The following is a 13241-nucleotide window of genomic DNA, read 5'->3' on the forward strand; positions in this document are numbered from 1 at the left end:
GTCAATTTAGTGTGATCATCTACAAAACAGATGTAAAATATGACAAAGACAGTAATCATGAGGAGAGTAAAAATGCAGGATTGTTAAAATGCGTCTGAAATTAAGTGATCAGCAACTTAAAATAATCACACATGTAATATTACTATATATAACCTCATGGTAATGACAAAGCCTAAATCTATAATGCTACACAAAGATAGAAAGAACAGAGGAAATCTAAACACTAAAGATAGTCATCAAATCACAAAAAAACAAAAGGAATTTTAAAAACTACAAAAACGACCCCAAAACAAATAACAAAATGGCAATAAGTACATACATATCAATAGTTACTTTAATGTAAATGGACTAAATACTCCAATAAGACAGACTGACTGAATGGATACAAAAGCAAAACCTGTATATACGCTGCCTACAAGAGACTCACTTCAGATCTAAACATACAGACTGAAAGTGAGGGGACGGAAAGTGGTATTCCATGCACATGGAAATCAAAACAAAGCTTAGGTAGCAATACTTATCAGACAAAACAGACTTCAAAACGAAGACTGTTACAAGAAACAAAGAAGGACATTATATAATGCTCAAGGGGTCAATCCAAGAAGATACAACTGTTGTAAATATATATGCACCCAACATAGGAACACCTAAATATATAAGGCAAGTATTTACATAAAGGGAGAGATTGGCAGTAGCACAGTAATAGTGGGGGACTTTTAACACCACTTACAAATCAGTGGACAGATCATCCAGATAGAAAATTCAATAAGGAAACACTGGCCTTAAATGACACATTAGTTCAGATGGACTTCATATATATATATTTAGAATATCCCATCTAAAAGCAGAAAACAGTAAGTCTCCTACATACGAACCTTCAAGATGCGAATTTTTAAAGATGCAAACATGCACTCGCATGTCCAATCACATAAGTTAGTTCACACGTCTGGCGTACATTGTCACGTGCGTGCATCCTCTACAAGTGGCTGTGCTTTTGTGTAGTTTACTATACAGTACTGTATAGAGTACAGTAGTACAGTACCTTTATTTCAAGCCCAGGATGTCCGGAAGCAAGCGTAAAAGCAGTGGTGATGTGGCTGGTACTGCTAAGAAGCGCCAGGCGATAACAATTGAAACAAAAGTGAAAACAACTGAGAGAATGGAGCAACAAGAGGAAGAAGAAGTAAGTGAAGAACCGAAGAGATTCATGATGCAGGAAATGGCATGGGGACTTTCTTTATTTGAGGAGGCACTGTTAGTTTTTGAGGCACAGGACCCGAACACAGAATGGTAGACAAAGGTTGCAGCTGCCATTCAGAATGTAATTCCATGCTGCCGTGTCATCTATGATGAGAAAAAAAGAGCTACTACCCAGACATCACTGGGTCGTTTTTTCAAGAGGGCAGACAGAATTGAATGCAGCAAGGAACCAGAACCTGTGCCATCAACATCAGGGGTGACTGAAATTGCAGCTTGCCCTGTCTTCTATTGCTGACAATCCTTCAGCTCTACCATCTCCCACCTCCCCTCCCTCCTCCAGTCAGTAACTCTTGCCTGTTCACTTGATGCCAGCCCCTGTATGCCAGCTGTTGTAACGTACTACTGTACTTTTCAAAGCATTGTACTGTAAGATTAAAAATGTTTTAATTTTTGTGTTTGTTTTTGTGTATTATTTGTGTGAAAAGTATTATAAACCTATTACAGTACAGTACTATATAGCCAACTGTGTTAGTTGGGTACCTAGGCTAACTTTGTTGGACTTACAAACAAGTTGGACTTACGAACGCACTCTCAGAACAGAACTCATTCATGTGTAGGGAACTTACTGTACACATTCTTTTCAAGTGCACATGAAACATTCTCCAGGATAGATCACATGCTAGGCCTCAATACAAACCGCAGTAAGAAAATTGAAATAATATCAAGGATCTTTTCCGACCACAATGCTATGAGACTAGAAATCGACAAGAAAACTGCAAAAAGCACAAACACATGGAGCCTAAATAATATGCTACTAAACAACCCATGGGTCACTGAAGAAGTCAAAGAAGAAATAAAAAAAATACCTGGAGACAAATGAAAACAAAAACACAATGATCCAAAAATCTATGGGATGCAGCAAAGGCAGTTCTAAGAAGGAAGTTTTAGGGATACAAGTTTACCTCAAGAAACGAGAAAAATCTCTAACAATATAACCTTACACCCAAAGGAACTAGAAAAAGAATAAACAAAACCCACATTTAGAAGGAAAGAAATCTTGAAGATCAGAGCAGATATAAATGAAAAAGAATAAAAACCAGAAAGATCAATGAAACAAAGAGCTGGTTTTTTGAAGAGAGAAACAAAATAGATAAACCTTTACCCAGACTCAATCAAGAAAAAAAGGGAGAGGGCCCAATAAATAAAAATCAGAAGTGAAAAAGAAGTTACAACCAGCACCACAGAAATACAAAGGATCATAAGTAGACTACTATGAGCAACTATACACCAATGAAATGGGCAAACTAGAAGGAACGGACAAGTTCTTAGAAATGTACAAAATCTTGAGACTGAACCAGGAAGAAACAGAAGGTATGAACAGACCAATTACCAGTGCCGAAATTGAATGAGTAATTTAAAAACTCCCAACAAACAAAAGTCCAGGACCAGATGGCTTCACAGGTGAATTCCACTGGACTTTCAGAGAAGAGTTAATACCTACCCTTCTGAAATCATTCCAAAAAACTGCAGAGGAAGGAACATTTCTGAACTCATTCTATGAAGCCACCATCACCCTGATACCAAAACCAGATAAATCAAGGAAAAAAGAAAGTCACAGGCCAGTAACACTGATGAACATATATGCAAAAATCCTCAGTGAATTAGCAGCTGAATCCAGGAATACATTAAAAAGATCGTACATCATGATCAAGCAGGGATACAAGGATGGTTCAATATCCACAAATCAATGTGATACACTACATTAACAAATTGAATTAAACCCATATTATTATCTCAATAGATGCAGAAAAGCTTTTGACAAAACTCAACAGCCATTTATGATAAAACCTCAAAGTGGGCATAGAGGAAACATACCTTAACATAAAGGCCATATAAATAAGCCCACAGCTAACATCATACTCAATGGTGAAAAGCTGAAACATTTCTTCTAAGATCAGGAACAAGACAAGGATGTCCACTCTCGCCACTTATTATTTATAGTTTTGGAAGTCCTAGCCACAGCAATCAAAGAAAAAGCAATAAAAGGGATCCAAACTGGGGAAGAAATAAAACTGTCATGTTTCCAGGTGGCATGATACCACATATAGAAAATCCTAAAGACGCCACTAGAAAACTACTAGAGCTCAATGAATTTGGTAAGGTTGCAGGATACCAAGTTTATATACAGAAACCTGTTGTATTTCTGTACACTAACAAGCTTATCAGATGATGGTACAGACGAGCAGACATAAATACAGCAGCTCTTCAAGCAATTCTGTGTAACCGTATTGGAGACACTGAATTTATTATATCAATAGCATGATTTCTGTTTAATTTACATGTGTGAGATCTGCAACAAATCTTCATACTTGACCTAAGCCACTCAAACCTACCTTTAATAGGACTTGTACTAGCTACAGCTGTAAAATCCACCCAATTTGGTCTCCACCCTTGACTCCCCTCAGCAATATAGAAGGTGCTACCCCTGTTTCAGCCTTCCTCCCCTCAAGCACAACAGTTGTAGCAGGTATTTTCCTACTCATCCGCTTCTACCCTTTAACAGAAAATAATGAGCTTATTCAGACAATAACACTATGCTTAGGGGCTAGTACTACATTATTTACAGCAATATGTGCTCTTACCCAAAATGATATTAAAAAAATTGTTGCTTTCTCCACTTCAAGCCAGTTAGGCTTTGTAATGGTAACAACCGGTATTAACCAGCCTTATCTAGCATTCCTCCACATCTGCACACACACCTGTTTTAAGGCCATATTATTTATATGCTCTGGGTCTACTATTCACAGCCTAAACGATGAACAAGACATCCGAAAAATAGGGGGCCTAATCAAAGCAATACCCTTTACTACAACAGCCCTCATTATCGGAAGCCTAGCCCCAACAGGAATACCTTTCTGTACTGGATTTTATTCTAAAGACCTAATTATCAAGACTGCTAATATGTCTTATACCAACGCCTGAGCCCTGTTAATAACCCTAATCACCACATCCCTCACAGCTGTTCACAGTACTCACATTATCTTCTTTGCATTATTAGGACAACCTCGCTTTCCCACCTTAACTTTCATGAGTGAAAGTAACCCATTCCTAATCAATTCTATCAAACTCTTATTAACTGGGAGCATTTCGCCGGGTTTATCGTCTCCAACAATACGCCTCCAGTAACAGCCCCTCAAATACTTACACCCTACTGCGTAAAACAGCGGCCCTTGCTGTAACTATCCTCGGCTTGACTCTAGCCCTCGAACTTAATCTTACTTCTCAAAAGTTAAAATGTAAGTATTTCTCAGACATCTCACAAGTTTTCCAACCCCCTCAGGATACTTTCCCACTCTCACACACCGTCTTCCACCCTACTGAAACCCGTCAACAAGCCAAAAATCAGCATCTTCTCTCCGAGACTTAATTTGCCTAGAAAGCATTTTACCAAAAACCACCTCCCTTATTCGAATAAAATTATCTACATTAGGATCAGAACAAAAAGGCCTAATCAAGCTACATCCCCTCTCACTCTTCATTACCCTCGCCCTGAGCACGATTCTAAGTTACGAGTAACCTGTATAATAACCACACCACCAATAAGCAGTGACCAACTAGTAACAATCGCCAGTCAAGAAGCGCAGCTGTACAACGCCGCAATTCCCACAGCCTCTTCCCTAGAAAACCAGATTCACCACCTGTATCGTAAGTTACCCAATCCCCTAGCCCACTAAACTTAAGTACAGTTTCTACCTCCTCATCTTTTAAAACATAAAACACCCCTGAAAACTCTATTAAGCCTGAAAGAAATATACCCAAGACAGTCTCATTAGGAACCCAAACTTCCGGGTACTGTTCAGTAGCTATAGCTGTTGTATTACCAAACACTACCACATCCCCCCTAAATAAATCAAAAATGCCATTAGTTTGCAGCCAGTTAAGCCAACCGTGCTCCTTTCCCTGTGGGGGCCCGGTGTGCAATGGCTGCAGACAGCAGCCTCCTCGGTCGTACGTGCAGCCTGTTGCCTGTACAGGTTGCCCTCAGGGACGCTGGATTCGGCCCTTTCCAGTGGACACTCGTGACTGGCATGCTGTCCCCAATCTAGGCTGCAGACAGGTATGCGAGGTGCCTTTGGAGAGCTCCAGAGCACGGTGGCCGGGGTCCACGATGGCCAAGTCATCATGCCCATCCACACCAAGCTGCAGGACGAGGAGCACGTGACTGAGGCCCTCTGCAGGGCCCAGTCCAAGTGCTCTGGCCTCCAGAAGATCTACGTCTCCACAAAGTGGGGACTTACTAAGTTTAATGCGGATGAATTTGACGACATGGTGGCAGAAAAGCGGCTCATCCCGGATGGCTGTGGGGTAAAATACAGCCCTAGTCGTGGCCCCTGGACACGTGGCGGGCCCTGAGCTCAGGAGGGCCTTGGCGCCATCCCCTCCTTACTCGGGCCCACCAATACATCCTACTTTCCTGCTTTTTTTAAAAAAGAAAAAACCATTAAATCTAAAAATGAACCACCAAAAGTCAACACAATCCCACAACCAGCACCACCACCCACAATCAGTCCAAGCCCTCCACAGACAGGGGAAGGTTTTGGAGAAAACCCCACAAAATCACAAAGGACTCAAAATAAATGCAGTGTATCATTATTCTTACATGCAATCTAACCATGGCCAATGACATGAAAAATCATCGTTGTTATTCAACTATAAGAACACTAGTGACCAACATCTGAAAATCACACCCATTAATAAAAATCATCAACAGTGCATTCATTGATATTCCAGCCTCATCAAACATTTCATCATGATGACATTTTGGCTCCCTGTTGGGAAACTTTGATTTTACAAATCTTAACAGGCTTGTTCCTAGCAATACATCACATCAGACACAATAACTGCTTTCTGATCAGTGACACCCATCTGCCGTAAATCATAGATGAATCATTCGGTATGTACATGCAAACGGAGCTTCCGTATTCTTTATTTGCCTACTTATTCATGTAGGATGTGGGCTATATCATGGGTCCTATGCTTTTCTAGAAACATGAAAGATCAGAATTATCCTATTTACAGTTATAGCCACAGCATTCATAGGCTATGTATTATCCTGAGGACAAATCCCATTTTGAGGAGCAACAGATATGACTAGCCTCCTCTCAGCAATCCCGTACATCGGTACAAACCTTGTCGAATGGGTCTGAGGCGGCTTCTCGGTAAAAGCAACTCTTTACACAATTCTTCACCCTCCATTTCATTCTCCCATTCATCACTGCAGCACTAGCAGCCGTCCACCTACTATTCCTTCACGAAACAGGACCTAATAACCCCAAAGGAATCCCATCTGACATAGACAAAATTCCATTTCACCCCTACTATACAATTAAAGACATTTTAGGTGCTTTATTACTAGTTCTAGCATTGATGGCATTAGTCTTATTCTCAACCGACTTACTAGGAGACCCCGACAACTACACCCCAGCAAATCCTCTCAATATACCACCTCACATTAAACAAGAACGTACTTCCTATTTGCATACACAATCCTACAATCAATCCCCAATAAACTAGGAGGAATACTAGCCCTAATCTTTTTGATTGTAATCCTAGCATTTATCCCAATGCTCCACACATCCAAGCAATGAAGCATGATATTCTGACCCCTTAGCCAATGTCTGTTCTGAATCCTAGTGGCAGACCTATTAACACTAACATGAATTGGGGGACAACATGTAGAGCATCCTTTTCTTATCACTGGACAACTAGCATCTATTTTATACTTCTTTCTAATCCTAGTACTAATGCCAGTAACCAGTATTGTTGAAAATAATCTCCTGAAATGAAGAGTCTTTGTAGAAGATACATCATCCTGGTCTTATAAACCAGAGAAGGAGAACACACATCTCCCTAAGACTCGAGGAAGTAGCTCCAGCTCCACCATCAGCACCCAAAGCTGAAATTCTACTTACACTATTCCCTGAAACTTTTTGTCATGGGACATTTACAAATTATTGAGTACCATTTCAGTATTAAAATGACCTCATTTTACAATAAACTAGTGTGTACTTCGTGCATATCTGCATCACCACATCAATACATACATAAGTAATACATTTTAGGTATAATCATACATTATTTACCCCGTGCTTATAAGCATGTTATTATTGATATTACATAGAACATATACATTGTTAATCGTACACAGCACATTAAGTCAAATCAATTCAGGTCAACATGCATATCATATCCAATAGATCACGAGCTTAATCACCAGGCCGAGTGAGACCATCGACCCACTTGGCAGGTGTCCCTCTTCTCGCTCCGGGCCTGTGATCTGTGCGGGTTTCTACTGATGAACTTTATCAGACATCTGGTTCTTATTTCAGGATCATCTCACCTAAAATCGCCCATTCTTTCCTCTTAAACAAGACATCTTGATGGACTAATGACTAATCAGCCCATGCTCACACATAACTGTGGTGTCATGCATTTGGTATTTTTTAACTTTTAAGGGATGCTTGGACTCAGCTATGGCCATCTGAGGCCTTAACTCAAATAAATTGTAACTGGACTTTAATTGAACATCATTTACCATCATCATCAACCATAAGTTCAGTCAATGGTTACAGGACATAAGATTACACGCACGTGTGCAAGTACAGAGTTTAATCACCTACCCAAAATTAAACAGACAAGAAAATAACCCAATCGCACTGTTGACTTCTAAAAAAATGCACAACATGAGAGTTGCGAGTTAAGTTTTATTTGGGGCAAAATGAGGACTGCAGCCCGGGAGACAGCATGCCAGACAGCTCTGAGAAACTGCCCCAAAGAGGCAGGGGGAAGGTCAGTATAGATGTGATTCTGGTGCAGGGGGAATATATGCAATCAAGCACATATTTTTTACTGAAGATTTCTGCTAGTCTTGAGCAGGTTACTGCTAGTCATGAAGAGCAGACGTCACCGTGAAGGATTTTAGTGCTTTTCTAGATATAAAGAGATACAAGAATTGGGCTCATAAAATGGGCTCCTGAAAATACTATCTGAAGACCTGTTCTGCCAGTTTTCCCAGCACAGAGAGCCTGGTTTCAGCTCTCCACCTGGAACTCCTTTCAGGGGTGCTGAAAGCGAGCAGCTGCTCCAGCACGGGATTTCCTCCTTGTAGAGGGCGATGGCCAGGGCCAACCTGTCGTTAACAGTACCAATAAACTACTTAGATACTCACCACTTGTATAAACAGACATCTCCCTAGATCTATCGACCATTTTTATCAAAATCTTAATACTAAATCTGACATAAGCCGCATAAAATAATCATGTAAATATTAATCCATCACCTACGTCAACTTGTTAATGTAGCTTAAACCCTAAAGCAAGGCACTGAAAATGCCTAAATGAGTTCATTAACTCCATAAACACACAGGTTTGGTCCCAGCCGTTCTACTGGTTTTTAATAAAATTACACATGCAAGCATCCACGCCCCAGTGAGAATGCCCTCTCGATCACTGAGACTGAAAGAGGCAGGCATCAAGCACGCCGCACCAGCAGCTCACAACACCTTGCTCAACCACACCCACAGGAAACAGCAATGATAAAAATTAAGCTATAAATGAAAGTTCGACTAAGTTATATTAACTAGGGTTGGTAAATTTCATGCTAGCCACCAGGGTCATACGATTAACTCTAATTAATAGAAATACGGCATAAAGCGTGTTAAAGATAATGCAAAATAAAGTTAAGTTTTAATTAAGCCATAACTAAAATGAAAGTAGACGATGAAAATGACTTTAGTATTTCCTGATTACACAGCAGCTAAGACCCAAACTGGGATTAGATACCCCACTATGCTTAGCCCTAAACCCAAATAATTACAAGAACAAAATTATTCGCCAAAGTACTACTGGCAGCAGCTTAAACTCGAAGGACTTGGTGCTGCTTCACACCCCTCTAGAGGAGCCTCTTCTATAATCGGTGAACCCCGATAAGCCTCACCAGCCCTTGCTAGTTCAGTCTATATACTGCCATCTTCAGCGAACCCTAAAAAGGCATACAAGTAAGCATAACTATTATACATAAAAAATGTTAGGTCAAGTTGTAACCTACAGGGTGGGAAGAAATGGGCTACATTTTCTATATCTAGAACATATTTTCGCCACATGAAACTTTTCATGAAATCTAAAAACCAAAGGAGCATTTAGTAGTAAATTTAGAGTGCCTAGTTGAATAAGGCCGTGAAGCACGCACACACCGCCCGTCATCCTACTCAAGTATAATGATGATTTCCTATAATCTACTAGCAAATACTAATCATATGCAAGGAGACAGGTCATAAGGTAAGCATGCTGGAAAGTGTGCTTGGATAAATCAAAGCATAGCTTAAATGAAGCACCTACTCTCCACCCAGGAGATTTCATATCCCATGAATGCCTTGAACTAAAGCTAGCCCAACAACACCCCTCCTGTTATATTAGCATAAGCGGATTAAGCATTCACTCAACATTTAAAGTATAGGAGATAGAATTTAAATTACCCTCTGGCGCTATAGAGGAAGTACCATAAGGGAATGATGAAATATTAGAAGTAATAAAAAGCAAAGTTTACCCCTTGTACCTTTTGCATAATGATTTAACTAGCAAAAATTTAACAAAGAGAACTTAAATAACCCAAAACCAAACAAGCTACTTATGAACAGTTTATTAGAACAAACTCATCTATGTGGCAAAATAGTGAGAAGATTCGTAAGTAGAGCTAACAAGCCTAACGAGCCTGGTGACAGCTGGTTGTCCAGAAAAAGAATTTCAATTCAACCTTAAAAAGTACTAAAAACCGTTTTAAGTTTTAATGTATTTTTAAATGTTAGTCTAAAAAGGTACAGCTTTTTAGAAATGGATACGACCATAACTAGAGAGTAAAAAACAAACACCACCACAGCTGGCATAAAAGCAGCCACCAATTAAGAAGGCATTCAAGCTCAACAATAAATATATCCCAATACCAACAACAAACAAATCAACTCCTAGTCTTACTACTGGACCAATCTATTAAGTTATAGAAGCAATACTGTTAATATGAGTAACAAGAAATATTTCTCCTTGCATAAGTTTACATCAGTAACTAATAATATGCTGATAATTAACAGTAAATAAATACAACTCAACACTAAATTATTTATTAAATGCACTGTTAATATAACACAGGGCGTGCACCCAAGGAAAGATTAAAAAAAGGAAAAGGAACTCGGCAAACACAAACCCCGCCTGTTTACCAAAAACATCACTTCCAGCATAACTAGTATTAGAGGCACTGCCTGCCCAGTGACAACTGTTAAACGGCCACGGTATCCTGACCGTGCAAAGTAGCATAATCACTTGTTCTCTAAATAAGGACTTGTATGAATGGCCACACGAGGGTTTTACTGTCTCTTACTTTTAATCAGTGAAATTGACCTTCCCATAAAAAGGCAGGAATAACAAAATAAGACCCTATGGAGCTTTAATTAGTTAATCCAAAAATATATAATTAAACCACCAAGGGATAACAAAATTTCACATGAGTCAACAATTTTGGTTGGGGTGACCTCGGAGAATAAAAAAGCCTCCAAGTGATTAAAATCTAGACTTACTAGTCAAAACATAGTATCCCTTATTGATCCAAAAACTGATCAACGGAACAAGTTATCCTAGGAATAACAGCACAATCCTATCCTAGAGTTCATATTGACAGCTGGGTTTACGACCTCGATCAGGTGGTTCTGAAGAACCCAGGGGCAGGACAGGAATAAAGACGCAGACGTAGAGAGTGGACGTGAGGACACGAGGAGGGGGAAGGGGAAGTGAGAGAGTGGCATGGACATATATACACTACCAAATGTAAAATAGATAGCTAGTGGGAAGCAGCCGCATAGCACAGGGAGATCAGCTTGGTGCTTTGTGACCACCTAGAGGGGTGGGATAGGGAGAGTGGGAGGGAGACACAAGAGGGAGGGGATATGGGGATATATGTATATGTATAGCTGATTCACTTTGTTATACAGCAGAAACTAACACACCATTGTAAAGCAATTATACTCCAATAAAGATGTTAAAAAAAAAAATTCTACGTGATCTGAATTCAGAGCGGAGTAATCCAGGTCAGTTTCTATTATATATTTCTCCCAGTATGAAAGTACAAGAGAAATAAGACCCACTTCACATAAGCACCTTCAAATAATTAATGATATAATCTTAACTTAATCAACAAATACAAAATAGCCACCCTAAGTATCTTTTCCAAAAATCATGTATAGTCTACTTTAATAATGCACCAAAGCTCAGCAAGTAGTTTCTTAAAGGTTAGTGAAATGTGGAATCTGAAATTATAACAATGAACTTTTTGTATTTGGTTACATTAAAATCCATTGGTCTGTATTGCACTTTGAATGTACCTTTTACCCATGCATGATTTTGTAGTTTTATGCCTTCGTCCTTGGTTGTTTGGAAAATTTTGGTTTAGTGAATTAGGCAGATCTACTACATATTGACACGTTTGAATATACAATATCAAAAAATATAACATTTGTTACCACCACCACCAATCTCATCTGAAAAATCTCTAAACTTTGGGAAATTGTCAATCTCACTGTGGCAGATATGTTTCAAAAATTCTAATATTTGCTTAAAAGCTCAAGTTTTAACATTGGCAACAAATATGTCTTTCTCAAAATGACAGACTCACTTGTGTTATTTTCAAGAAAATACCTGCCAAAAGCCAATTCTGAATAACTACAGTTTATCTGTTAGTCTTATTTCCAAATGGTGTTCCATGAGAAAAGCAGATATTCAGCCTGCAGTTGAAACAATCCTGTCGATGCTTTTCTTGGAAATAACCATCATGCTTTGGTATATCGCAGAAGTATGCTTTATGCATACTCCCATTTCATTACATGGAATATTAAAAAGACATGGACGCAAAAAAAAAAAAAAATAGCCACCCTAGACCAGGGTTTGTTAAGGTGGCAGAGCCCGGTAACTGCATATAACTTAAACCTTTATGACCAGAGGTTCAAATCCTCTCCCTAGCAAAATGTTTACAATCAACAACTTAATGCTTGTTATCCCTATTCTTTTAGCCGTAGCACACCTAACACCAACTGAACGAAAAATTTTAGGTTATGTGCAACTCCGAAAAGGGCCAAATATCGTGGGACCATACGGCCTATTACAACCCATTGCTGATGCAGTCAAATTATTCATCACAGAACGGCTACAACCAGCTACATCCTCCATCTCCATATTCATCATCGCCCCAATCCTAGCCCTAACCATATGAGTCCCCCTACCCATACCCTACCCCTTCATTAATAAAAACCTGGGAGTATTATTTATACTAGCTATATCAAGCCTAGCTGTATACTCTATTTTATTATGCCGATGGGCTTCCAACTCAAAATACACACTAATTGGAGCCCTATGAGCAGTGGCACAATTTTATATGAAGTAACGCCAGCAATTATTCTTTTATTGGTTCTCCGAATAAATGGATCTTTCACTCTTTCAACCCTCATCACAACACAAGAACAATTATGAGTAATTTTCCCATCATAACCCACTGGCTATAATATTTCTTTCCATTCTAGCAGAAACGAATTGAGACCCCTTTGACCTGACAGAAGGAGAAACTGATCTTGCATCAGGTTTCAATGTAGAATATGCAGCAGGCCCATTCACCATATTTTTCCTAGCAGAATATGCCAACATTATTATGATAAATATCTTCACAACAATCTTACTCCTAGGAGCATTCCACAACCTATACATACCAGAACTCTATACAACCAATTTTATCATCAAAACACTACTACTGGGCTTCCCTGGTGGCACAGTGGTTAAGAATTCTCCTGCCAATGCAGGGGACACGGGTTCGAGCCCTGGTCCGGGAAGATCCCACATGCCGCGGAGCAACTAAGCCCGTGAGCCACAACTACTGAGCCTGCACTCTACAGCCAGTGAGCCACAACTACTGAGCCCATGTGCCACGACTACTAAGCCTGCACTCTAGAG

General features: G+C 39.5%; 1 protein-coding gene and 1 long non-coding RNA gene across 2 annotated transcripts in view; both read right to left on the reverse strand.

Moving 5' to 3' along the window:
* LOC309619772 overlaps window positions 1-13241 on the reverse strand; it is a 46483-nt gene that overhangs the window by 22442 nt on the left and 10800 nt on the right. The gene's annotated exons all lie outside the window — the stretch shown is intronic.
* Window positions 1-13241, reverse strand: part of LOC309619490 (uncharacterized protein) — a gene marked incomplete at its 5' end in the record, with an annotated part of 38510 nt that overhangs the window by 22442 nt on the left and 2827 nt on the right. The window contains 2 exons of the mRNA XM_082374685.1: window positions 1-8189; window positions 8304-8389. The exon at window positions 1-8189 is cut by the window's left edge and continues 22442 nt beyond it. Coding sequence (XP_082230811.1) covers window positions 8144-8189; window positions 8304-8389 — 132 coding nt within the window. The 3' untranslated portion in view covers window positions 1-8143. The remainder of the gene's footprint in view (window positions 8190-8303; window positions 8390-13241) is intronic.

The sequence above is a fragment of the Balaenoptera borealis genome, assembly GCF_965194805.1.
Source record: "Balaenoptera borealis genome assembly, chromosome: 21".
Classification (NCBI taxonomy): Eukaryota; Metazoa; Chordata; class Mammalia; order Artiodactyla; family Balaenopteridae; genus Balaenoptera; species Balaenoptera borealis.